The sequence below is a fragment of the Anopheles moucheti genome, chromosome X (assembly GCF_943734755.1).
Source record: "Anopheles moucheti chromosome X, idAnoMoucSN_F20_07, whole genome shotgun sequence".
In the NCBI taxonomy this organism is placed as follows: domain Eukaryota; kingdom Metazoa; phylum Arthropoda; class Insecta; order Diptera; family Culicidae; genus Anopheles; species Anopheles moucheti.
This window is the reverse complement of record NC_069142.1, coordinates 13,900,456-13,927,724: the sequence shown is the minus strand read 5'-3', so window position 1 is coordinate 13,927,724 and position 27,269 is coordinate 13,900,456. Positions and strand designations below refer to the sequence as shown.

Sequence of the window (27,269 nt, the reverse complement as noted above, 5' to 3'; positions counted from 1 at the left end):
CCGGGATGAATATTTCAACCCGAGCAATAATCTCATCATTGGTACCAGCCAATACAATTTTGCTTGAGGTTTAATTAATATTTCACCCGTGCCGGTACATTTCATCGCCCTCTGGATTATCAGAAGGGTATATGCGATTTATCTTCGATCCTTTGGACCAATCAGATAGATATTGTACTACGTACAGTAATCGCTAATTCCAATTTTTATTATTATCTCTTTTAAAAGAGACAATACTTTAACATTTCCGTAGATAATTAGTTGTCGTTAGAAAACTACTCTATCCAATTTCATTTAGTTGTTACAATTATACAGAATATATTACATCGACGTATTATTCCCATTAGTATTTTTTGCTTGCAATAAAAGATTCTTCTAACAATACAGTCTAGCAGTTCTTTGTGAGCCAAATAAAAACTTTCTTCTGAACAAATAATTCAGAAAAAAAGCTCAAAGAATGCATTAATAGCGGAACAGAATATCAAAACCACATACTTTCTCATATTTCTTGCCCAGGGACTATTATTCAATGTACAGAAGTTATTCGTATGTGATATTAGGGAAAGAACGATAAATTTACACTGAATGTGCATACAGAAGAATAACATTAACATCTCTGCCGTACAAATTCCATGGTCTAAAACCCATTAAACCCATCAACTGGCCGCTTGTAGCGTCAATTGATTCTCTCTTAACACTTGCCTAACATTTATGTTGATGCGGCTGTACTGGATGTACTGTTCAACTTCGCGCCATGTCTCATCTATACGTTGCACCATCAGCGAATCGGTTGCATTCCAGCGCTTGGCACTGTGTCCCATTTCTTCAACGAGTTCCGAATCGGTAAACACACGCGGAACCGCATGATAACATTGTCTACTCGCGCCGGTCATAACAACGATATCACCACTACGCAGCAAAACAGCGTCGGGTCGTTCTTCGCGCGTAGCGCCACCGATCAAAAATACTGCGGGCTGTCCAAAGCTAAAATGAGCATTAGAAAAGAATTGGACTGATCCGCTCCACGATGCTTTACGGTGCCGTTTTAAATACCTGAACGAAAACAAAGGTGCTATCTGATCGTCCTCGGAATGATCCGTATGTCCGGCAAGCGTCGATCCGATCGGATAGTAATTAACGATGGCTGCCTCCGGTGAATACCGTTCGTACCGAAGTACGGTAGCGACGTACCGAACCAGCGAGGCCAGCTCCGATGGGAAGCTTTCTTTGCGTGTTTCATCGTACACCTTATTTGTCCAATCGTACTGATAGCCTAGCGTGACCCATCGTAGCTGTTTGGCAAATTTCCGTCGTTCGGTTACATCCGGAATGCTTCGTAGCGTTTCCCACCAGGAGTCGCCCACATCTTGGTTCAATTGCGCTATGTTGCTTTGGTTGGTGGTATTGGGTGACATCGGATAATCCACCAAGCTACGCATCATCCAGTGACGCTGGCCTTCGCAGGTGAATGGATTGGCCAGCAAGAGCAATCCCGGTCTGGTTGACAGTTCGTATACTTTCCACTCTCTAGGTGGTTTTAAGCCTAAACAATTGCTTCCATCGATGTGGCGTAGCGGCTCAGATTCCTTAAAAAAATCATTATGTAGATATTGTGGAAAAAAAATCAACACGGATTATTGCTAATATCAGAATAAAACCCGAATATCAAACGTTGTTTAACAATTCATACATGTAGATTAGGATGATCCATGCCGATAACGAGCACATTCTCGAACGTAGGTGGTGGATTTTTCGATTTGTAGTACTTAAAGGAAGTCTGAAACATTGCACTGCACAGCAAAATCACCTTTAACGCCGCTGGTGAATCCTGATGCTGTTCTGCATTGATTGATATACTATTTTCACGCTGAAAAATACAATAAAACTTAATTAACTGGCGTCTTAAGATATAACAATTTAAATTTAGCACTAACCTTTCAGTAGAACTTTATTGAATGTATTAAAAATAGAAGAATGTTTCATTTTAGCTCTCCTGCAGCTCTTACTTGTTTGTTTACATGTTTTTTTTTTTCATTATCCGAATTAAGTTTGACAGTTGTTCAACGACGAACTGTCATTCAGTTTATACCACAATTTAAACGAACCGTTACGAATAATAATATTTTCCACTTTACGAGTTGGTTGATTGAAGCGATTGCCTTTGTTTTGCGAGTTGCTTGACTGCACTTCGCATTACCTTACCGCTTGCCGTCATGGGTAGCTCATCGACGAATATAACGCCACCGCGTAACCATTTCTGTTGCGGTCGTGCTCGTCCATCCACGGTACGGGCACAATGGTCTATTACCATCTGTTCGGTAAGCGCTTTCCCTGTGGAGGCGGTATCGTTCGTTTCTCGTACAATCAGCGCAGTAGCAAGATCATTGAAGCCATGGTCGGAATCAGGCAGTCCGACAACTACTACGTATCGAACACCCGGTAGCTCTGCGATCAGTTCCTCTAGCTCGGTCGGTGCAATCTGGAAGCCATCGTACTTGAAGATTTCTCGTTTCCGGTCGACGAGATACAGGAACCCGTCCGAATCAAACCTAGCAATGTCGCCGGTATGCACGAAACCTTCCGAACCATTCGCTCTTGCCGCTTTGGTTGCCAATTCATCGCCATGGTAGCCCAGAAAAGGATGAACGGGCCGAACAAGCAACTCACCGGTTTCGTTCGAACCCAACGGCTGCCCGTATTCGTTTACAATCTGAGAAAAGGATAAGATAAGGATAAGAAAGAAAATATGTTAGAGAGGATATTATTAATCCCTTCCATTCGAATTACCTTTGCTGAAACACCCGGCAGAAGAAAGCCAACGGAATCTTCCCGCGGCACAAGCTCGTAAGCAATATTACCGGTCTCGCTGGTTCCATAACCAACAAGTATTCGTCCACGACCGGTCACCAGCACACGCCGGTTAACTTCGTCACGCAACCGCTTCGGTACTGTACTGCCTCCGACAGCGAATAGCTTGACCGAAGGTAACCGTTCGGTTGGCGCTAAAGTTCGGATAATGTCGCTTGCCATAGTTGGCGTAACGAGCAATAGCGTCACGTCATATCGTTTGCACAGCTGGATAGCGAGTTCGGGGGTCGCTGGCTGGGTGGTAATTATGCGCCGAATCCCATTGAGTACACCAGTCATCAGCATTTGTAGACCGGATATCCAGTATAGTGTGCTAAAGCACAGGATCGTATCGTTTTGGTCCAGCTGGATGACACGCTGATAGGGCTGGATTAGCTGTGCATGGGAAATGCGTACCGCCTTCGGCAATCCGGTAGTCCCAGATGAGCAGACAATGGCGGCAATTAGTTCGTCCGAATCACCCCGGTACGCTGGTACGAATCCATCCTCGCCTTCAACCTGTTTCTGCACCAACTCGTCTACAGAAATCCAACTATCCGGTGGCGTGAAATCACACCCATTAATTTCGTGCAGCAGAAAGCAAAATTTATCCAAACACAGCCCTATCCGGAATGCGGCTTCGCGCACAACGACTAGAGCATCACAGTCACCTATGACGGTTCGGGGACGAGTCAGTCGCAGTATATGCTCAACCTCCTCCAAACCAAACGATGGATCGAGCGTGTTGAGCGTTACACCGGCCAAAAAGCACCCAAATACGATCGGTGCTACATTGTCGGAGTTACGCGCTATCAGCACAACCACATCACCCATCCGGTAGTCCGAAGCGATCAGGAACTTGACAAACCGTATCGATCGGCGACGCAAATCATCACAGGTCAGCATGCAGCCCGTGACTCCGTTCACCTGCGCCGGTTTCTTCGGTGTTCGCTCCAGTATATTCAGCAGAACCGGACCCAGGTTGGCAGCTGGGTTGAGTACAGCAGGCCGATGAGGTCCACGCCAACAACAGGCTTGGGGATCGTACTGCGTCATCATGCTTAGAGCATGTTCCGCTTCCGACCGCAACGGTTCGGAAACGTCGAATGATTGTTGACCACATTCGCTTCATTATAATCTTGAAGGATGATGGCCACTTCTGATGATGGTGCTCTAACACCACTTGTTAGATAAGTACATCAATTGCCTAATAACTTCTCGAGAGCTCCTGCAAGAAAAAGAATTGTATCATCATAAAATAACGCCTAGTAGTTTAACGACGATAGGTATCTTTACAAATTCAACAACACGCTACCTTTGCTCTTCCTCTTATCATCCTCTTCAGAAATTTGTTCAAGCACACGTATTTCCCATTCGCAGATGCGAAGAATTGTGTTTGCAATACATTTTCCACTCGACCCATGGAGACAACTACAGATTGCAACGGATGATTTCTACCCAATCGCCAAAGAAAGAAAACAAATTTATCCAAAGAAACCGGTCAAGCTCATGAGCACGATCGCTTGCGTTTGTTTATATGTTTATGTGTATATATGTATGTTTGAACTCTCCGTCGGCCATTAGCTGCCGGCTCTTTAGAAAAAAGAGGTAGTTTGAGACTACTCAAAACTACGGAGTAACTAGGGAAGGCCCAGGAAGCTGGATTCCTCAGTCATACCGGAGAATTACCTCGCAGAGAAGAAGAAGAAGAACTCTCCGTCTGTTGATGCGAAATCCCATACAAACCATCCGTTTTCCGATCTCTGACACCAAGAGAGCAAGACTCACCAAGAGGTTACTGTGCTTTCAGACGGAACAAACTTGACAGTTCGCTAGTTCGACGAACTCATTTTCGTGAAATAGACTCGAACTCCATGGAAAGATCGTAAATTTTGACAGTTTTTTGAAATTCAAACGGTGACCGTTGGAGCTATCGAACAAACAAAAGTAAGTTTAATAGAATATTGCGCTTGTAAAAAATGTGAATCTGCTACAAACCACACAAAATTTTCCGAATTAGAATGAGGAAATGATTGTTCATAGATACAACTCAAGCACAAGTAAAAACCAACAAAAACAGCAAAAAAAAATGCCCGTGCACCATCAACCAATTAAAATGTATCATGATATATACAAATAACAATTTTTAATGCTGTTCTTGCAGAATTATGTAACAAAATATTTTTTTTTATTTTACATAAAGACTTAACGAAAAATCATATTCTTTGTTTAATTTTGCACGTGCAACCGTCAATTTTTGAATTTATTGGACCATGTAGAAATCAAGTATTGGATTCGGTTTAAATTAGTACAAAGTACAGTTCGTGCAGCGTTCACACACAACCAGTTCGCGAACACAGCGAGCTATCGAAATTTCATTCATAAATCTGCATTTGAGTAAAGTTCGTCGAACGCTCGAACTGTCAAGTTTGTCCCGTCTGAACATGTATGTCACACCGGCGTTCATATTTTGGTACTTGTCCCATCACTATGGGCAAACTTATGACCGAACGTTTGCACACGATTAATATTATTAAATTTAACGATTGTAATGCACTGATTTTATTTTACACTCTCGTAAATCAATAATTTCACTAGCAGAAATTACAATGGTTGCACCAAACGGAAAAGATTAAACGGAAGAACGGAAGAACGGAAGAACGGAAGGCGGAAGATGTTCTCTCAACGACGATCGAATAAAGAATATATTTCTGCATGACAGTTGCGCAGCAAGCTGTCATGCCCAATTAACGGATTTACATTTTGACGTTTAGCGATCAGAACAATGATATACGACCGGTCATGATCCTACAGGACATTACAGCTCGGCTGTCCTGACCTAGAATTGACCTCAATTCTGACTACTACAGAAGTTCTCCTATGTTTCAGCACTGATAGCCCATTTCCTCAACTTGTCCGCTTCTAAAACGCCATCATATGCCATCTGCGTATTCTGACATCCTTCGACATCCCTAACAACGTACCTGTCGTGGGGAAGAACTTTATGAATTACGTAAGGGCCGCGGAACCTTTTGTTAAGCTTTTTGCTAACATTAGCCGTGTCTGTATATCGAATGGCAACTAACTCTCCTTCCTTAAAATTAGGGGCTGGTCTAGTCTTTCCTGCAACGTATCGTTCATTTCTGTCTTGTGACGCTCTAATATTTGTTTGTGCCTCGGAACGGAGATGACTGATATCCTTTCCTCCATCTTCTATCTTAGACTCAAGGAATTCGCGTAACTCATCTACAACCTCACCCCGCTGCTCGGTTCCGAAGAGAAGAACAGATGGAAGAAAATTCGTAGAACTGTGGACAGTATTATTAAGAGCATACTCGGCAGTGCGTAAGTGCAAGTTCCAATCAGAATGATCGGCGAGATCAGATAATTTACTTAATATGGGACGAATCACGCGATTAGCACGTTCGACCTGACCATTAGCTTGAGGAGAAGCTGTAGCGTTTAGTATATGAGAAATATTGTGAGATTCAAGGAACTCCTTAAAAAGGGTTGATGTAAAACAGGTCGCACGGTCGCTTATAATGCGCCTTGGCCTACTATAATAAGACATATATTGATTAAGAATATCGCATACCTCGTGAGTATTAGTGGTCGCAGTAGCGTACAGTTTTGTAAATTTGGTGAAAGCATCTATAACAACCAGAAGATATTTCTTACGGGAACCGGTATTAGGTAATGGACCTAAATGATCAATATGCAGGGTGTCAAACGGCAAGGGTACTTTCGGAATACTGAATAGATTTCGAGCGTTGACTCGAGGTGGTGCTGAATAAAGGATGCATTTGATGCAATTTTTAATGAAAGTCTCAATTCGGGTTTTCATCTGAGGAAACCAGTAATGTCGGCGAATAGAATCAAAGGTCTTAACAGTGGCCAAATGGCCAATCTTTTCGTGGTTATGTCGAATAACATTATCCACCATCTCAAAGGGTACATATAATTGAAGAGGATTGACAGAAGATTGATGATATACTAAACCGTCTTGTAAGATAAATCCTTCAACGGAACCAGTTTCAAGTCTACGCTTCAGGGATTCAATAGAAGGGTCTCGAGATTGTGCAATCTGTAGTTGGAAATCCAGATCTAACTCACTGATAGCACCGATGGCTTCGGTTCGGCTCAAGGCGTCGACATGAGCCATGGAAGTTCCAGAACGATAATGAATAGAATAATCATAGTTTTCTAAGAATAGGGACCATCGAGCAATTTTTGCAGAGCCATTACGATTCTTTAAGGTTTCAACCAATGAGTTACAATCCGTAAAGATCTTGAGCGGAAGTCCATGGACATAGGTGTGAAATCTTTTAAGTGCGTAAATTACTGAAAGCGTTTCTAGCTCGTAGCTATGCAACTTTGCTTCCTCTTTCGAAGTAGTTTTCGAGAAATAGGCAATCGGATGAAGTTTATTATCGTCTTGCTTTTGTAACAGAACTGCTCCAAACCCAAATGAACTTGCATCACAGTGAAGCTCGGTTTCCCTTTTTGGGTCAAAAATGGCGAGGACGGGAGATTGAATTAGCCTCTCACGAAGAGCCTCAAAAGCCTCACGGCAATTAACATCAAAGTTGAAGGTAGCATCCTTCTGAAGGAGTTTGGTTAGAGGTTTAGCTATGCAAGAAAATGATGGAACAAAACGTCGGAAGTAAGAGAATAATCCCAAGCATCGTCTAAGTTGTTTTGTATTTAAAGGCATCGGGTAGTTTCGTAGAGCACTAATATGCCTGTCGCTTGGTCGGATACCGGAAGCATTTGCCTTGTATCCTAAATAATCTAACTCTTCATGTGCAAACTTGCACTTATCAATGCGAAGTTCAAGGCCAGACTCCTTGATCCTTTGTAGAACAGCTTCTAAAGTTTTTAAATGAGACGGAAGGTCAACGGAAGCGATGATAATATCATCCAAATAGACGACTATTTTCTCTTCAGCAATAAATTCACGAAGGATCGAATTAATAAAGCGTTGAAATTCAGACGGAGCATTCTTAAGTCCAAAAGGCATTTTCGTATATTCATATTGGCCATCGGGAGTAACAAAAGAGGTGTAGGGAATGGAAGATTCATCCATTTGCACTTGATGAAATCCACTTCTCAAATCTAACAGACTGAAAAACTTCTTATTACAAAGGTGTTCCAAACAGGTTTCAATCAATGGAAGGGGGTAGTTGTCTCTTACCGTAATCTTATTGATTGGTCGATAGTCCACGCACATACGTATCTCTCCACTCTTCTTCCGAACGAGCACCAGGGCGGAGGCATAGGGAGAATTACTTGGTCTTATGATCTGCTCATCTAATAATTTGGAAACTATTTCCCTAACTTGGTTTCGTTCCGCATAGGAGAGTCTACGAGGTTTAGTGAAAATGGGGGTCTGGTGAGTGAGGTTAATCTTCATTTTATAATCTATCAGCTTAGTGCACTGAATAGAATCGTTCAGGTAATTTTCTTTTACAATTGATAAGACAAGAGCGGCGTCCTTTGAATGTAATGAGGGACCAATGTCAAGTTCGAGCTCTGTTTCATAAACATCAATATTAGAAAGTTCAGTGGCTGCTACGCTTAGCGCATCCTGGTTTGGTAATATAATTTCATTTCGAGGTGACTTCATGAAAGGGATGGAATTCTTAAGGTACGTAAGGTAAATATTAAACGACGGAAGTAAATCCCTACCTATAATAATTGGCCAGGCCATTGATTTTTCAGGTAATATAATGAAGGAATGATTGAGAATCACTTCTCTGAATTTAATGCTACATGTAACCTGACCACGGGTATAAAGATGAGAATTCCCAAGGCCACGATATCTGGAAGGCGTCAGTGCAGCTAGAAGTCCTACTGGCACTATTGATTCATTAATAAAGCTTACTGCGCTACCTGTATCAATTAAAGATTGGATTCCCTGAACTATCACAACCGGCTTTCCTAATTTTAGAAAAGAAATACTCACTTCTTGCAATTCGTCCAATGCCAAGACTTCGGGATCATTTACCGAAATATGGCTGGTCGCTTCCGGATAGGCAGCAGCATTTGCAGCAGTCTTAGGACAATTTTTGTGGGTGTGTCCTATCTGGAAACACTTGAAGCAAGCCCCTGGTGGTCGGTTGGGACGAGTGCAATTATTTTTGTGATGTCCAAACTCCGAACAGTTATAACATCGGTTAATGTTGGGTGTTATACCTCGGCTGTTCAAAACAGGAGCTTTTTCCGGAACAGAAGGTGAGGTTGGTTTAAAGATTATTCGAGACCGGAGTGCTTCGAACTTCTTCAACATCGGCTTTAAATCTTCTACATTTGTTGCTATGAACCGCATTCCGGCAGTGAGAGATGGGTTACCCAGACCGTCGAGAATGATGTCGACCAATTCGGGTTCCGGAACAGGAGCGCGACTGGCGATACGTTGCATATCCAGCACGTAACGCAAAGCAGTTTCCTTTGTAGAGAGACGACGGGATCGTAACTGTCGAAGTACGGTTTCAACAGAAGGCGGTACGCTTAAAGTGGAGATAAGTTCCTCCTTTAACTGTTCCACAGTAGAGGCACGAGAGGATTGGGCAACAATAGCCGCAGATCCTTTTAGCAGCCGGCGAGTGTGGACGAATTTATCCGCCTCCTTGACTCGATGCAGCGAAAAAGTGTATTCCAAGTCATCCAGCCATTGTAGGATGCATCTCTCATCATCGCCCGTAAAGGGCTCGATGGTTTTATCCAGCTTCAAGTCAGCAACCGGTGGTGAATCACAGCCCGTCTGGAGTTCCAGTGCCTGGATCTTGCGACGCAATTCCAGTAATTCGATTCGTTGCTGAAGTTGCCGAATTTCGTCATCGGGAGCAATAGAGGGATCACTTTTGGCCATGGGATCATTTCCATTATGTGTTGCGGCAGCAAGAATGGAAGAAAGGCACGTTGCAGACGCGCCGGTCTGAGCGTCCAAAATGGCGTCATCGCGCTTTGTGAGCGTAACAATGGAAGCGTCCAAAATGGCGGACGAGCGCGTGGTATCAGCGTCGGCAACAGGTTTTTCGACGGATGCTTCCGCGTCCCCCAACGAAGAGGTATTAATGCCCATTACCTCGGAAAACAGCTTCCGAATTTGGGTGATGGTGACGGAAGGAGGAACCACAATCCCCGCGTTCGACAGGACGCAAAGCATTTCGTCACGAGTAGGCATGATGATAATGATGATGAAGCCAAGGCGGCACGGTGCGGAGGCACGAGGGGTATCCCACTTCTGAGATGTAATGCACTGATTTTATTTTACACTCTCGTAAATCAATAATTTCACTAGCAGAAATTACAATGGTTGCACCAAACGGAAAAGATTAAACGGAAGAACGGAAGAACGGAAGAACGGAAGGCGGAAGATGTTCTCTCAACGACGATCGAATAAAGAATATATTTCTGCATGACAGTTGCGCAGCAAGCTGTCATGCCCAATTAACGGATTTACATTTTGACGTTTAGCGATCAGAACAATGATATACGACCGGTCATGATCCTACAGGACATTACACGATTAAAATTAATCATTGATTAATCTGACACACGACACACGGTTAGACACGATTAATATGTTTCGCCAAATGTATTTTTTGGTCAAAAAGATTAATCGGATTAATCTTGTGTCCATCGTGATAAATTATTCCAGCATTTATATTAATTTGGAAACAAATATTGCGAAAATCCAAAATTTTTGAATAAATACTTGTTTTTGTTAAGTTTTAGCATAAAAAACATCAACACGACACGGAATTATACCAAGTTGAAAAGTATTGTGCGTGCTTTTAGCGGTAGGATTTTAGGACCAACAAGCGATAAAAGATGTTCAAAATTGTGTCAAAGGTAGCTTTAAACCCTATAATGAGGGGACTACAAAAATCCTTTACCTAATATATTACTCAACAGCCAAAGTACATTGATTTCCTTCACATAAAAGCCAAGTTTAAGTTTTTTCTTGCATCGAATGTTTTCGACGCTGCTACGTGTAAAGCGCTCTTTAGCCTTTCTTTAGCTGTCAGCGACGCGCTGTCAATCTAGCATTCTGTGAATGCAAAACAACCAACGGTTTCACGAGCCAGCCACAGTCAACGGAAAGAACCCATTGGTTTTGGTCTTCGGTTCGGTGTAGTTATTTATTTCAGCTCATAATGTGAAATAATCTGTTCAATAGTATTTTATTGCTTTTTACAGCGCTGTGTATGCTACTACACCTATATAGACAGCACGCTACAGCTCAAGATGGAGAACGAATTGCATCTTCAGGAGTTACACGACGCGCTTCGCAAGCTGGATATTGCGAAAAAGATCATCGCAGATTTAACAAACGAGATTGAGCAACAAGAAGGCCGATTTTCTCAAGAAATAAATGAAGTACGCAAACACTGCGAAAATCAGATAAAATCGTACGAGACCACCATCGCAAAGCTGCGAGAAGAGATAGAGGAAAAGAATGACATCATTAATCAACCCATCCTGGCGGTTCCGAAAGCGCCGACCATTGTACAAGCGGATACATCGCTTGTGAAAGATTTGGAAGCGAAGGAAGCACAGCAGTTAGAAGAAATAAGTTTATTGAAGGAAAAATTAGCCACCATAGGGCAAGATTTTTCCCAAGCTCAATGGAAAATCTCGGAACTGAGTGAGGAAGTAGAATTGCTGAAGGAACGGTTTGTATCACAGAAAGCCAATCTACAGCTTAAAACACAACAAGCCACTGAGCTACAAGAACTCCTCGAATCGACCCAGGAACAGAACGGTAGGCTATCAGCCGAACTTGCAGAAATCCGATCGGATCCATCCAACGCAAGTAAGTATAACCTGACTAGTTCCACAGGCTAACCCATCTCATTTACCGATAATTAACATTTTATTTTTGCTGTACCTAGAGAAAGGAAATTCTCTGTTCGCTGAAGTTGCCGATCAACGCAAAAGTATGATGAAAAAGATCACGCAAATGAAGGCGTGCTATTACGAGCTTAAAAGAGAACATGAGAACTGTCCGCGTCAAATATGGGAGCTTCGCAACATGCAGCAGCATTCGGAAAACCTTTACAAGGAATGCATCACGCAGATTAAATCGGCAGAGCATTACAATCTCAATACACTTCAGGCACAGAACAATGATTTGCACGAACAAGTGGAAAAGACAAAGTGTCGCATTAGGTACCTAGAAAATCAGTTGGCCACTAAAAGCGACGATTGGGTGAATAAACTGATAGTATACAACAGGTAAGCTTTAATTGACGCTTGTATTTTACTGGTACTGAGTACCACTAAGCTAATATTTATATTAATAATTTAAACATGTTCATATATTTTAAAAGATTGATCAATCTAAGAAATCCAATGGATAATTTGTCAGGGATATATTCATCTGCTCGTTACAGTATGGCACTTGTGGCGCCACTGATATTTTCTTTTAGCTTCTGTATAATTTTTCTGGTCTTACGTTGTATTTTATAGAGAAGAAATGGATAAATTGCAAACGCGGCTGCGTAGCTACCAATTTAAACAACGGGAGGCAATGGAATTGCATGAAGGTGCGGTCAAGGAAACATTTAAGTGGCGGATAGAAGCGCAGCGATTGAAAATGAAATCTAAGGACATGAAGGTGCCGTGTGCTCCACCATTGTCCAGCGCCGGTGAGTTTGTAACATCCGGCCTTCAGCACACTCAGACGGAAAGTCAGACCAAAGCCAAGGAAGATTTGCTCGGTGCAACTTATGCGTCCCACGATGATTCTTCGGGTGTTGCATCTTGCGCTACCATTGCTGTAGACGGTTTGGCCGCACCGTTACCAATGCCTGGCGAAGATCTGCAGGAGTTAAAGCCAAAACAGGAGCAGATAATGGACAAAATTAAAACTGTCCATTTTAAATGCTACAAAATCAGCGACATGATCGCAAAGCACAAGGAGCAGGAGAAAGCCAAAGGCGGTACGAATGATCCCGCAGCTAAACCGATGCCTGAATAATCACTGCCAACATTAGGATTCGCCGACTTTGAAGATATTGTTGAAAACAACGTTAGTATGGTTTCTGAAGAATGCAATGCTAAAAAATATATTGAATGCTTTAGTATCGAGGTACTGTAATGATGTCAAATCGAATAAAAAACAAATAATATTTTGAGATTTTCTTCTAATATTTTACCAAAAAATGGGAAATATTAGATAGTAAGATACAGTAATACGATTGAGTTCTAGGTGAGTTGCACATTCAAATAAATTAGAAAATTGTTCAATAGACTATTGTTGGACAGAAATCCTACAGTTCAAGCTCACATTCTATCGAACAATTTCTTGGTTTGCAGTAAAACGACATACACAACGCAGGTTTAATTCTTGCGTCGCAGTCTCGCCAAAACGATTGGTTTATTTTCTTTTCTAGTAATTGTAGTTTGTGTAAAAAATAGAGAGTTCTCTTTATTCATAGTTTACGCATTCATTCTTCCTAGGTTATGCCTTGCTTACAAACTCTCCCAATTAAAATTAGTTTTATTCCGCTCATACCTCGTCATACCGTGTCTCGCAAGCCCACACAAGAGACCTTTACTAATTCCGCCCGTCATTAGCTCCAGGGTTTCATTTCATTTGCTGATCAACTGAGGCAGTAGTAGCCTAGTTTAAACGTATCTACGGCGCCTTGTGTGTGTGTGTTTCTTTTTGTCGCTATTGTTATCTAAGGTGTTTGCTTAAATTAGAGTACCATCCTTCATTATCTTCTCCGCTTAATCGACCCGATGGAAGAAATCATGTTTGGAACATTCGGAAACATTGTCATCCCAACTCCTCACCCCCGGGGGTGCGAACTGCATCTGCCCTTCTCACTCATCCTGCTGCTTACTGCAAAATGTAAAATAGTAACTGTTCATAAGTGCTTAATTATTTTCCCTAACCACGAATTATATGGTCTATACATTTTTAGCTGCTCGCTGTAATGTTAATCCACAGTTGTTTTTTTTCTTCTTCTTTGCTAATTAACAGTGCCTACCACGAATGGATACCGTTTTTTTAAACTACCAACCAAAGCATATCACACACTCGCATGCGCACAACACACACAGAAAGTGCGCTCTGCCTATTTACAGTTTTGACGGGGGGAAGGCGCGCAAACGGCATCGGAAAATGCGGCCTATTACTTCCTATGGCAATTTTCCCGCCTACCCACAATATTAATCAGGCGCAGCTTTCGAACGATGCTAAATTTGTCGAAGGAACAGTACATTGACGTAACTTATGCTACTGAAAGCAAACAAATGTACACAATTAAATTCCCTATTTTTACAAGGTAAGGATTACAATAAGGAACGCGCGAAAGACGGTCTGTGAAGTGGTACGAATGAAAATTTGCTTCGTACGCTTAAATTATTAGCCATCACGGCATGGTTCTCTCGACTATACACTAGCCGTCTGGATGACGGTAAACAGAAGTTCAACCGTTTCAAGTACGTCTTGGGGGGAATGCTGCACTTTGTACGCATGCGGGTGCGCGTCACCGGGTACACCAGGCCGGGACGGAGACTAAAACAGCTAACCTAACAAACAATCAAACCACCGGTTAGTGAACGAAACAGAATATTGCGCACGGGGCGTAACCACGCGGATGTCCTTCTCTTCCATTCCGACCAGCTCGCGCCATGCCATTACTACTAAAACTATCGCTACGGTTAGCTACTGTTACTGCTGCTGCTATCGATTGCTGAGGGCCGGAACACCACTATATGGCAGTTGATAAGGTGTGTCTGTATGTATTTCATGGCCGGAAACGGCACCGCGCTTTGTACTGCTACTACTGCTAACATCGCTACACTACTACTGTTACCACTATTGCTGCTGCCTCCGGTGGAGAACTATCCCGGTTATCACCGATCACTAGTCACTGCTCCGTTTCGGTAGTCGTCCGTCACACGACGGTGTACGCTGGCGTTGTCTGGATAGGTGCCGGAGGCTGCCCGCCCGCCGTTAGGAGAACGGTGGCGTATCACTCTCCGACCGGATCTGCCGGATCCGCACGTCATCGTACGCGATGGTAAAGATACTCTTCTTGTCCGCTATCTTATTCCGCTTGCCCTTCGTGTGCAGCAGTGAGTTCATTGCGATGCCCGAATCGTGATCGTCCTCCAGCGTGGACACGTTGAGCGTTTTCGCGTTCGCGGTGCCGGTCGCTTTGGTGCTACCAGCCGGGGCCGGTTTCGCTGCAGTTTGGGGCGGTGCTCCGGTCGGTGCCGCGGACGAATCGACGATTTTGATCTGCACCTTGTTGTCGCGGCTCACGATGGGGGGCGTTTCGGGATAGAGGTAGTGCGGCAGCTTGTCCGGTGGTGCGGGTACCTGCGGTACCGCACCCGCACCGTACTCAGCCTCAAACCGGTGCTCGGAATGCTGTAGCAGTGGATGACTGTTTCCGGCTTCCGAGCCGGGATGTTGCTGCTGCTGCTGCTGCTGCTGAGACTGGGCGACCTTGCGCGCATGCTGGATGTCCTCCTTGAGCAGTCGCGCCTCCTTCGGTGGGCTGGTACGCGGGGCCGGTTCCGGTTTGCCCTTCCCACCAGCTTCCGCCTCCGGTTTCTTACGGCTTCCACCCGTCGTGATGGTCGTGGTGGAGCTGGTTGTGGTAGTGGTGAGCGTTGTTGTACCAGCCGGTTGCGCATCCTGCCGCTTGCGCGCCTCGCGCTTTTCGAGCGAATCGGAATCCTTCCCAAGGTTGTAGTACCAGTCCATGTACTTCGGATTGACTGCGTGCTGTTCCCCACCAGCCGGTGGCTCATTGAGCCCTTCCTCCTTCGAGAGCGATTTACTCATCCGCGGTGGTTTCGGAGCGGGCCCTTTCGGTGGTGGTGGCGCCGGTCCGGTCGAACCGGTAGGCTGCCGTCGGCTCGGTGACTCGGACGTTGTGAGGCGGATGCGGGTGGTGGTCGTTTCCGTTTTATCGTCACGGCGTGAAACACGCTGCTCGACGGTTGCCTTCGGTGAGACGGTTACCGATTTCGAAGTTTTCGTCACGGAGTACCGATAATCCTCCACGTCGGACGCCATCTCGTCCAGGCTGTCCGCCGAGAAGTAGTTCTTCTGCACAACGACTTCCTTCTCCGAACCGTCCGAATCTTCGTAGTACTTCACATTCTTGCGGTACACCTTCTTGCGGCGGTTTTCTCCACCACCACCAACGCCACCATTATTATTGCGCCGTCCACCACCACGAGACTGTTCACCGTGCAGTGAGTCCGAAATCTCCATCAGCACGTCCCGCTTGAGCCGTTGTTCTTTTCCGTTGCCGGTCCCTCCGTTACTACCATTGCCACCACGCGACAACTCTTCGTTGCGCTTGCGGCGTAGAATACTGGTACGAGTTTCTTGTCCACCGCGGCGATGACCACCCTGCCCATGGTGATCACGGCCATGCGACTGCCCATGGTGTAGCAGCTCATCGTCCTCTTCCTGGATCGGTGTGCGGATCTTACGCTTTACCGATTCCACCACAATGATACGTCGGTTGGACTTTCGCTCACCGGTCGACTCACCACCACTGTACTCGCCGCTGAAGCTACCCTTAAAACCCCGGTGCTTCGTCTTCTTGCGATGTCGGCGACGTTTGATTAGGTACACACCGTCCGGGCTGTCCGGTGGGCTGTACCGCACGTATTCGTACTCATCCTCCGACAGGGAATCATCGTTTTCGCTCTTGGTCCGTCGCCTACCGAGCCCACCAATACTGCCGGGGCCACCGCGCACCGGATCCGTCTGCGTGCTGGTATCGCAGTCGGTCTGGGTAGCCGCTACGACTACCGCCATCGACTGGCACGGTAAGCTCTGCGTTTCGAGTGCCTGCTCGTACTGGTTGTACCGCTCCTCGAGCTTCTCCTTCTCGAGCAGTATCTGCCGGAGTAGCGCGTTTTGCTGCTTGAGCGAGTGTTCCAGCTCTTGGTGCATCAACGAATGCGTCGATACGGCCGGTTTCAGCCGTCCACCGTCCTCATTATCACCCTGCTCACCCATCTTACTCCGACCGGCCTGAGCGGCACCGATCTTTACCTCCGTCACATGTTCACCCCGCCGCGCCGGCACCTCGTTCGGGATGGTCTGTATGAATGTGGTGCCGGGCAGGAGTTGGTAATGTTCCCGGATAATCTGCTTCCCGTTCGCTTGCTCCTCGATGTAGCGCCGCATCAGTATCTCCTTGCCACCGTTATCCACCATAATGTACTGTGGCTGATTGGTGGCACCGGGCCGCAGTTGTTGCTGTTGCTGCGGTATATTCACGTAAATGTTCTCCTCCTCATTCCGTCCGCGCGTTATTAACCGCAAGATTTCCGCATTGCCATCCTTGATGAAGTACTGATCGCGTGGTTCTATGTCGTCACCATGTGCAACGAGCTGTGGTGCAGCCTAAAAAGTCCAAGTATGGAACCGTGAGTACATCTTCCCCCGAAACTATCGAGGTCTATCTATCTTACCGCGTGTCCTTGCCGCTTAAAGCTGCCGCGCCGTTCGTAATTGAGATCGCTGCCACGATCCATCTCATGCCGGCGCATCGAGTCGTCGTCGATTGGCAGAACATCGTCGCCCACCGGTTTACCACCATTACCGGCCCCACCGTGATGGTGGTGGTGATGATGGTGGATGCGCTTCAGCGACTGGTACTCCGGATCGTGCTCATCCACATCCTCCACGTACATATCCCGATCGGCGTTGAGCAGATTCGTGCGCGACCGGTGCATGTGTGAGTCGTCCTTGGTCGATTTATTCTTCATATCGCTTCTGCAAAAAAGAGCATCACCACAAAACATCGCAATTAATGACACTGGTAACGTTCCACTGCCAAAAGGCTTAGCGGAAAATAAACTGCTCTATTCTAGAGCACAAGAAAATTGAATATCATTTGTTTGCTTTTACCGGTACATACAATAGGATCGGCCTTTCTACAACCACTAGTTCTACACTACGAACCACTACTTCACCAGCTAGGCTAACAGTAACTTTATTAATAGAAGAGCAACTCCAATCAATCTTGTGTCAGTTAGGGAGAAACTAAAGACGTAAGCAAGGAAGAAAAGGCGCACTTTACACGGCATTACTTGATATCTAACGAACTCTTTTGTTGCAAAAGGAGTATACTAAGCCAAAAAAGTAGCACAATACATGTTTACCAAGAGCAGAGTTCCGAGTACTATTAAATACATTCTTCATCTCTTCTCTTCTCTGCCATTCTCTCTCTCTCTCTCTCTCTCTCTCGCTCTCTCTCTCTTTCTCTCTAGAAGGGGATTTTGAAAGCATGGTCGTAGGAGGTCCTTTAAAGCCGACAAGTGAAAGCGAAAAATCAATTACGCTCCTTGTACTAAGTATCTCCTACACTAACGCCATCGTTCTAAGTTGTACTACAGATCTCTAAATATGAATGTCATTGCAAGAAGCGAATCTCCGGCGACCTAGAGGAGGATCACTCCAGGAACAAGTGCTCTAACTACTATGGTAGCTACTGAACGTGTACTTGTTCCAAGTTGTACTTAAGGCAGAAAGAATGCTTCTACTTTCTTGCTTTTTACGCTATATCTTTCTCTCTTTTTCTCTATCTCTCTCCCTCCCTCTATTTCTCTCTCTGTTTCTTTCTCTTTTTTCTCTTTCTCTCTCTCTCTCTTTACCTTTTTTATCTCTTCCTCTCTCTCTCTCTCTCTTCTTTCTCACTCTCTTCCGCTGTCTATCGATTTGATTCCTTATCTGTTTGAAAGGAATCTTCTATACCTCCTCCTGTCCTTATCTTCCCAGGTTTTCCGCCTTTCCAACTTCATCTGGACCACACCAAAAAAAAAAAACAAAAAAAAACACAAAGATGGCCCCAAAAAAAAATGGTCGCCATTACTGACCTAATTTTAACCGTATGCTTCTCTAGCTTCCCGCCATCGTTTGCCCGCTTCCGCTCATTGCCATCGTTGCCGCTATCATCCCCGTGGTGGTCCGGTCCGCCATCCCGCTCGTCCCCCCCGTCCTCCCCGGTTGCCGCCGCTAGTGTGCCTTTGCCAATGTCGCGTCGTCCTCGGTACTCCCAATGCGTCGGCTTGGTACGGGAATCGGTCGATCGATTCGCTGCTGACCAGGCTTCTCTCCGTCCCATCCATTCGGCGACCTGCGAGGGAGGGGTTGCGGTTGTTGTTCGGGGGTTTTGTTTGTTTTTTTTTTCGTTGCACCGAAGAGCGCATCCGTCCCGTTGATGGGTTGATGCAATGTAGGTGATTGTGGTGAGCAGGAGGTGAGGCAGATGGTTACGACAATGAATGAAAGGCCATTTACGGCGGGCGAGAAAACAAATTTTCGGCAAAACAATTTGGTTGGCGAAGTTTAAGTGGTGTGTGTGCGTGTGTTTTTTTCGTAATTTAAACATTTTTATGCATTGGTTGCACGAAGTTCATAAAAAATAGTTCATTTTGGAGGGAGGATAAACAACACAAACAGTTTCAATAATTTACAGTGCGAGCCGGATGATAAAGGGTAGCATTATTTTTGATTTTTGTTTATGATGTGTTTGCATCATTACAGGACAAGGTACAAGAAATGGAAGAAAAAACGGGAATGGAAAATCAAACGAAACAAAACACACAGATCATTATTTTGCAAACATTGAAATTGTGCCAAAAAAAACAAATAACATGGATTGATGGAAGGTTGAAAAGGAAATGAAGCAAGGTGGAAGAAGAAGGATCGGGAATGGGGAAAACAGACGAAACAAGGGAAGAGAAAATGAAAGTAAAACAAAAGAGAAAGAAAACAAAAATAAGTAAATCTAATTTGGAACGTATATTCGATTCTTTTTTATTAATCGATTGCTCATGAATGAATAGTAATGTGGAGGATGGAAGGAATTGGTGTGAAACAAACAGTAAGGAGTATATGTACTACACACAAAACACACACGCACAAAACATGCACATTATACAGAAAAGCAGTATATTTATAAAAAAAAGTATATTTTCATGTTTTTAGTTGCTTCCATATCAAAACATAACGTGTCCGAACGTTACTTTTTGTATGCTAAAGTTTTCAAAGTAACAACACCTAGTATGCGTGAAGACACTAGGCTGCTCCTCCTGTGGTGTTAGTATTGTAAGGCAATCGGCTCTATCGAGTACACTATAACGTCTTACTATCTCATGGATAGGCTATTAAGCTTTACTGAACGCTCGCTTGACACATACATGTACAGAGTTGACTATAACGTTTTGACAGGCTCGTCTGACAGAAGCACTAACACTAGAGATGTATAGCAAAACATTCTCTACTGATCGTCGTTAATAGGGCAAAGCGAACAAACATCGAACACTATCTGAAATACAGGGTTCGTACTGTCGTTTTGGACAAGTTACTTTGGAGGATGGGTCATCAATCAACCTATTTAATACACACTCACAAACGGAAAAGCAACATTCTAAATAAAAGCTCACTACGCTGGCTTACGCATGCTTACACGAGCTTTGAGATGATAGAACAACGCAAGCACCGCAAATACAGTAAATGTTACTAATAATTATTGACAGCTGTGAAAATCCATCCTGTGAATACAAAATCGTTGAAATGTCATGTGCTGCGCTTGTGGTGATAGATGCTTGCGTTGTTCTATCATCTCAAAAATCCTGTATGTTAAAAAATTGTACTAGAGGTTTAACAGACACGTTGCAAGATACCGCCCGGTTACAGTTACCGCTAGGCAAAGCAAATTGCCCCAGTAGTCATCGTGTGTAGTACGTTTTCGTTCGTCCAGTTATGGTTACAAGTAGTTAACGGTAGGTGCAATGGTGCATTTTTCCCGGCTTCCGGTGATTTGTTTTCCAATTAGCGTGCCCATTTTTAACATATAACACCAAGCGTGATAGAGGGAAAATGTATCACCCGGACGGGGAGCGAACAAAATTGACAAAAACAACAAAACCGTGCCTTTGTTTTAATGTGCGTTGAGTGGTTGTGTGCGTGTGGTCTATATGTGTAGTCGTGCTGTGCACAAAGTGATAATGAGATGCTCAAAATCAATTTGCCAATAACCACTAATTCTGCCTCATTGTAACAGAGAAATTGCAGTTAAAGCAACGTTTTTTTTGCAGGGTTTCCCAGTACAGTGAACACTGCTGAAGATTGGGTGTGATGGGGATAGGGACAGGACGGTGGATGTTTTGAGAGGATGTCTGCTATGCTATTGGGAAAACACGAAATCTACCTGCACAGATTTGGATTGCTTTCCAAGTCCTTGCTTTCTATGAACAAGATGTACATCATCTTCGATATTATTCACGCGAAGTATTCTTTTTCTGAGAAAAACAAACCAAGATATGGTATACATAGAGTGGGAGATAAAGAGAGAAAGAGAGAATAAAAGATGGAGAAAGTGAGAGAATGGTAAAGAGAAAGAGAGAGAGATAAAGTAGGGGACGATGAAAGAGAAACGGAGAGAAAGAGAGAGAGAAAGAGAGAATGCGAAAAATATAACATATTATTGTTTTAGTCAGTGATGATTGCTGCTGGTAAAAGTTGAGATGAGGATTGCCGCCCTAATTCACAAGTGACAATTTTGGAGGATGTGTATGTAATGGCGCTGAACATGAACATTGCAGAACGATTTTGAAAGATGGTAGTTAGCGAGCACAATATGTTGTAGAGCCCATAATGAGGATGTCGACCCATGTAAGAGAGGAAAATGGAATAAAGGCTTTGGATATTGAGGGAGGATGTGTGATTTTCCCATCTCAATGTGAACACTTGTAACGTATGTGACCGTATCAAGAAGAAATCGGGTTAAAATGTATTAGTAGTAGCAGCCCTAGCCGTTAGTGTTTTTGCTAGTACTACTTGTAGTATAGTAATAGCAGTAGTAGAGTAATATTCATTAGTCCTGCTAGTACTAGAAGTAGTGTGAAGAGTGATAGTATCTCGTCTGTATCCGCTATATCTTAAAACAGGTATACCATTCTAAACCCCACGGAAACAACAAACTCAAAATACATAGCTTACGCATGCAAGGAATTAAACAAACATAAGAAACACATGCAAAGACATAATACTTCAAACGGGTGTGAGGAAAAAAAAACAGGTAAATATAGTATTCAAACATAAGGAAAAAAATTAGCAAACGTCCTACGGTTGAGCCACAGAGATAGAATAATACAGAAAACTCCCACTGATACCAGAAAACATGAACAAACATAAACTACAGAACACAAAACACACAAATAAAATATAATAACAACCAAAAAGAGAAACAAAACAGACTAGCACACTACCAGGATATCATATGCCCTTCATCCATTTCGTAGCGCTTGCGACATCAGCTAGTAAACCGATCGTTCGATTAGCAGCAGTATTTGGAGTAGTGTGTGTAATGGCATTTACAAGATTATTCGAGTTCCAATGATACAGTTGGATCAAATTGTTGTTAATTTCCCAAGTTGAATGCGAATGATTTTAGGCAGATTTAAAAAAATTCCAAATCTACTGCTACACATTCCACTTCAACTTGAGCAGAATCCAAAAATAAGTCCGACTTTACCAGTTGCACCAGAAAACCCTGTATTTATGGAGCTGTATGAAAATGTAATTGTCTATCGATTGGGAGAGAGGTCGCAGAAGGAAAAAAGAAGGATAGTGTAGGTGTTTTTGAGTGTGTATTTAATAATGAAATTACGACCATAACGGTTGCTTCAAAGGAGTAATAAGAGAGAACGTGTGTAGGACGCTGTGATAGAGATAATAGTGTGTGTGTGTGTGTGTTTGTGTGTGTGTGTGTGTGTGTATGTGTGTTGTGGTGGATACTTGTGGGACCGAATAGGGGGAGGTTGATGATGATATGGGCAAAAGGAGCAAATAAATTTGCATAACAAAGAAAAACTGACTTACCGGTTGGTGGCATTGAGTGGACATCTTGGACAGATGCAGCAAAGTAAAAGCGTCAGAATGCCGAGCGCTAGTAGTATCGCGAGAAAGATGAGTAACCAAAACAGGACACGGTTTTCGGCCTTATAGAGAATCTAAATGGATGCATGCAAATGAATACCGGTAATTAGTTTCAGCTGGAAGTGAGCTTGAAGTCGATTCTACTTACAGCGCTGCGTTCCTCCTGGCTGATGATGTTTGTCACCGTGCCGTTGATGGATAGGCGCTGCTGGATCTTCGCGATATCAACGACCGAATCGGCATCGTAGAGTATCGTCGCGATCACAACCGAACGTTCCGTGCCTGGTCCACTGCCACCACCACCACCACCACCTCCGATAAGGTCTGTGGGTATTCCTCCATCACCGGTACGATACGGACGCACCTCCTGTATGATGACACGTCCCCCGGTAATGTCGGCAAGCGTGTCCTGTACCTTTTTCCGATCCGGATCGCTACCCGGTACGATGAATGTGACCGTGCGGGTTCGACTTTCAGGTGGATAGACGCGGATCGTCGCGGTGGAGTAGCGTACCGGCACGCCCAGATCAAACGCACGCGCCGTCAGCACGAACACGTCCGACTCCTTCTGCTGCTGACTAGTGGTGGAAGCAAGGTTCGGTGGTACGGCTCCGACGGTTTGCCGACGACGACGGCGCAACCCACCGACCGTCGACTGGGTACCGGTGCGCGGCACGAGCGGTGCATTCAGCTTCAGCTCACCGGTAATCGGATGCAGGAAGAACTTGTTCTCGTAGTTGCCGTAGATAAGCTCGTACCGCACCTCGTTGTTAGGTGCCTCAGCGTCTCCATCCGTCGCACGGATGAACGCGGGCACGGTAAAGTTTCGTAAGTCCGCAGCTAGGATGAACTCGTACAGGGACTTCTCGAAGGTGGGCGTTTCGTCATTAACGTCTATTAATCGTATAACGAGCGGTACTTGCGCCCGGTTACCGATACCGTCGTCATCGCGTGCCTCCACGTACAGATGGTACTCTGGCATTGCCTCACGGTCAAACCCGTGGTTGTTAATGGCGACCGTCACGACGCCGGACGCAGGATCCAGATTAAGCGAGGTGTTGTGGGGACCAAGAATCTGCGTATACCGCACCCGTCCACCGAGCCCGGCCGTATCGACGTCCGTTGCGTGCACCTGGACAACCCGTGTGCCGGCCGTCATGTTCTCGGGCAAATCGACAATATAGTCGTTCTGCTCGAACACCGGTGCATTGTCGTTAACATCCGCCAGGTACACGGTGACGTTCACCAGTGTCGACAGGTTCGTGGCGGGTCCGAGCTCCTGTGCGAGTATCTGGAAGTGCACGTACGTGGCAGCTTCGTAATCGAGTCGAGTGTTGTCCCGTACGCGCACCACGAAGTTTGCATGACCTTCCGCAACGTTCGGTGAAATCTCAAACGTGCCATTGTTCCCGAGCAGTGTCAGCGAGAACACACCGTTTTTACCGGCATCGTCATCCATGACGCGCGGTGTGTACGGATCGGTAAATGCCAGCACCGTACCGGGGGCGGCATTCTCCTCCAATCGTGCGACATAGCTGAAATAACGAAGTGATGATCTCGTTAACAAAAAAGTTTGAAACATCGAAATTTATAGCGATTCGCTTACTGGTCATTCTCGAAATATGGCGGTGAGTTACTGCGCTCGGGCAGGAAGAACGCAAGCTGTACTGTTGTGGCCATCGCAGGCGGTTCATCTCGGCTCACCTTTACCTCTTCCGCGATCACAGTCAGCAGAACCGGGTCGCCGGCGTGCGTCAGTGCCAATATGTCGTCCAGTGGTCGAAGCAAAGATATTTCACCTACGAGCAATGCGAGCAAGTCGTCAACCATGGTGTCTTTCCTATATTGTACTGCAAAATCGTAACATGCCACCACTTACCACTCGTTTCGTTGATGTCAAAGAACGATGTAAACGGGTTACCCTCGGACACTAACCCATATCGTATCTCACGCGGCACACCCTTATCGCCATCCTCCGCGTGTACCTGAAGAACCTGCGAAAGATAGCAATTCCAATGTTACATGACGATCGCTAACATTGTACGGCACGCCACTTACCTTATCGCCGGGTATCAGCCCGGCCGGAAGACGTGTTACCGGGGGTGCTACTGTGAACACAGGTGGTACATCCTGCACATCTTCTACGATCACTACCACCTCCAGGCCGGCAATGTTCCGCGTATCCTGACCAGGTTCTGCATACGCATCCTGCATCCAGCAAAGAATGAAGTGAACAATGAAGTTACTGAGATCCACAATATCACATTCTAACACTACTTACATTCGCCAGCACCGTCAGATGGTACATCGCTTGCTTTTCAAAGTCTAGTTGACCGAGCAGAAAGATAGTACCTTCGGCCGTTTCGGGCGATATAAACTTTTGCCGAATGCCGAACAGAGGTGAACCCTAGGTAGAGTTGTTTGATTGGAAGAGAGTAAGGATAGAAACAATATAAGCATGTCCGGGTGTATTTGATTTTGCGTTTTGTTTTAACTTACCCAGAGTTCCAGATAGACAGGTTTCTGAAATAGGGGGTTTTTATTCGCCAGCACGTAATCTAGCTCTGTTCCTTTTTTAGCATCCTGCAGGCGAGACATTGAAGAGATACATAACTTGCTTGTTGCACAATTTTGATAACTATTGTTAGATTTTAGAACCCTTCAACATCCGTTACATCATCAAGTAGCAGACCTTTATTGTGTCTGCTATAAAAAAAAAGATACCCACGTTCAGCTCAATGCGTTTGTAGTGTGAACGCTACCTAACCGCATTAGGCACCATTCACCATAGCCGCATGCACTTAGGTAGCATTCAGTTGGCTCTAGGCGTTTGCTTAGACGATTCCGACGATCTTGCAATTGTCATTATGACACATCAAATGATTCTGCTTGCCGTTTCCAGTGCCCGCAATACCAACGTATCGTAGATATAGGTTAATTAGATTCCCAATACTCCAGGGCTCCACAGTTATATAATGGCGACACATAGCGCCATATGACCGGCACCCAAAGAAGCCATTGGGGACGGCAAACCTTTACCTTCCGTCAGTGAAATGGGGTGATTTTTCCACCCGCGGCAAAACTCGTGAGATACGATGCGGTCACTCCATACTTGGACCCGGCCCGATGTACATTTACCGTCCGTATTGCATCTTGTAATGCTGTGTGTCTCCGGGGAGGAAGCGATGATAAATGGATCGGGAACAGAGACGATGCATTGTTTAGCGTGTTATTCCTTCCGGCATTGAATGTCCGCGGAGGGTTTTGGGAAATTGATGATTTAGAGGTGGGTTTTTTTTTGCGGTTACCTACTTCTTGGTCGGCTGTGGTTACAGCAGAGCGCTATTCGTACTAGATTTTATCATCGTAAAGGACAGACTACTGTGCAAACCTTTCTCTTTGTTGGTTACATCCGGTTATAATAGAATAGAACGTGTCGATTCTTTGTGATAATCTACGCAGCTGGACACTTACCTCGGGAACCATGATGATACCCGCCTTGTGCGGAAATATGACATCATGCGGCGTGGTAAAATTGGTGGCTGTTATCGAACAGCTCTGCACAGACATCCCACCTTTGGTGTCCTTTACCGACACCTGGAAGTCATAGTAGCGGCCCGGTTCGAGCCGACGCGTCAATATCACATTCGCCTGGCAGATGGAGTTGAACTTGGTGCAGGGTAGCGTTTCAATCTGTACCGTCGACGATGACGCATCACCTGTGGAAGAACCGGAGCGTCATCGTTTTAGACTCGGTAGATACCAGCAGAACGCGACCGGGTACTTACCGACTAGCTCAAACTGTAGCGGATATTCAAACTCCTCGTCGGAAGCACGCAACCGATAGATGACAGAGCCGACGGTGGCATCGGCTGGTACCAGTACCAGCCGCATCCGGGTGGATGGGTCGAACTTGGGATCTAGCCCGGCTGTCTCGGGCCAACACGACACGAGTGCCAGCAGGGCTAGCGTTAGCGGGAACCTTTTCGTACACGTTCGTTTGCTTCTCCCGCTGGTACTGCTGTGCGCATCCTCGTACGTCACTCCGTTGCCCGACATCTTCATATGGCTGTGAGGGAGGAAAGAAAAAGCATAGGAAAACATTTAATTTCTCGTTGTTGGACATCTATTGCACTATTCCTATAGTTCATAAAACGACTTGTTAGACAGTTATCTAGATATTGTTAACAGTTTCCATAAGTGACCCTGCCCCAATTTCCTCTTCTCACTGAGCTAACATCTTTAAATTGAATAATGTTGTATAATTCAGCACTCCTTGGAATACCTGCCCGATTGATGTCCTTGATTGGACAAACGGCGCTACGTTGTGATTTTATTTGAGCCTCAACTAAAGTGGAAAGACAAACACAGTAATTTTCCGTTTTGTGGGAGGCAATAAGATAACGAAACCGTTCCCGTGCCGGTTGTCGATTCCAGCTGATCGAGCACATGGCCAACTGATCGTATCTGATCGTAA

The 27,269-nt window shown here is 45.0% G+C and overlaps 4 protein-coding genes across 6 annotated transcripts in view; 1 reads left to right on the top strand and 3 right to left on the bottom strand.

Moving 5' to 3' along the window:
• Positions 1-546: 546 nt before the first annotated feature.
• On the bottom strand, positions 547-2,018 carry LOC128306357 (nucleic acid dioxygenase ALKBH1). Of its 2 annotated transcripts, none has more exons than XM_053043835.1 (4): positions 1,935-2,018; positions 1,691-1,867; positions 1,054-1,586; positions 547-984 (listed from the first exon to the last, which is right to left on the bottom strand). In XM_053043835.1, exons 2-4 carry the CDS (start codon positions 1,784-1,786, stop codon positions 657-659), a joined length of 957 nt encoding a protein of 318 aa, XP_052899795.1. In that variant the 5' UTR covers positions 1,787-1,867; positions 1,935-2,018; the 3' UTR covers positions 547-656. The 2 variants fall into 2 exon arrangements, with proteins under 2 accessions (XP_052899795.1, XP_052899796.1); XM_053043836.1 differs by having other exon boundaries at positions 1,054-1,577.
• LOC128306356 (probable 4-coumarate--CoA ligase 1) lies at positions 1,931-3,941 on the bottom strand. The gene is made up of 2 exons (XM_053043834.1): positions 2,788-3,941; positions 1,931-2,710 (listed from the first exon to the last, which is right to left on the bottom strand). The coding sequence occupies exons 1-2, from the start codon at positions 3,904-3,906 to the stop codon at positions 2,132-2,134; spliced, it is 1,698 nt and encodes a 565-aa protein (XP_052899794.1). The 5' UTR covers positions 3,907-3,941; the 3' UTR covers positions 1,931-2,131.
• A 6,976-nt stretch (positions 3,942-10,917) lies between these two features.
• On the top strand, positions 10,918-12,980 carry LOC128307152 (protein Spindly). 2 transcript variants are annotated; one of them, XM_053044888.1, is made up of 4 exons: positions 10,918-10,986; positions 11,053-11,668; positions 11,748-12,090; positions 12,325-12,980. In XM_053044888.1, exons 2-4 carry the CDS (start codon positions 11,101-11,103, stop codon positions 12,833-12,835), a joined length of 1,422 nt encoding a protein of 473 aa, XP_052900848.1. In that variant the 5' UTR covers positions 10,918-10,986; positions 11,053-11,100; the 3' UTR covers positions 12,836-12,980. The 2 variants fall into 2 exon arrangements, with proteins under 2 accessions (XP_052900848.1, XP_052900849.1); XM_053044889.1 differs by having other exon boundaries at positions 10,959-10,979.
• A 398-nt stretch (positions 12,981-13,378) lies between these two features.
• LOC128306854 (cadherin-86C) overlaps positions 13,379-27,269 on the bottom strand; it is a 75,835-nt gene continuing 61,944 nt past the window's right edge. The window contains exons 2-14 of the mRNA XM_053044482.1: positions 26,581-26,861; positions 26,267-26,511; positions 25,292-25,375; positions 25,074-25,199; positions 24,851-25,000; positions 24,672-24,786; positions 24,399-24,591; positions 22,941-24,327; positions 22,736-22,866; positions 21,063-21,153; positions 18,724-18,983; positions 17,317-17,620; positions 13,379-17,248 (exon numbers count right to left, since the gene is read on the bottom strand). Coding sequence (XP_052900442.1) covers positions 14,825-17,248; positions 17,317-17,620; positions 18,724-18,983; positions 21,063-21,153; positions 22,736-22,866; positions 22,941-24,327; positions 24,399-24,591; positions 24,672-24,786; positions 24,851-25,000; positions 25,074-25,199; positions 25,292-25,375; positions 26,267-26,511; positions 26,581-26,861 — 5,791 coding nt within the window. The 3' untranslated portion in view covers positions 13,379-14,824. The remainder of the gene's footprint in view (positions 17,249-17,316; positions 17,621-18,723; positions 18,984-21,062; positions 21,154-22,735; positions 22,867-22,940; positions 24,328-24,398; positions 24,592-24,671; positions 24,787-24,850; positions 25,001-25,073; positions 25,200-25,291; positions 25,376-26,266; positions 26,512-26,580; positions 26,862-27,269) is intronic.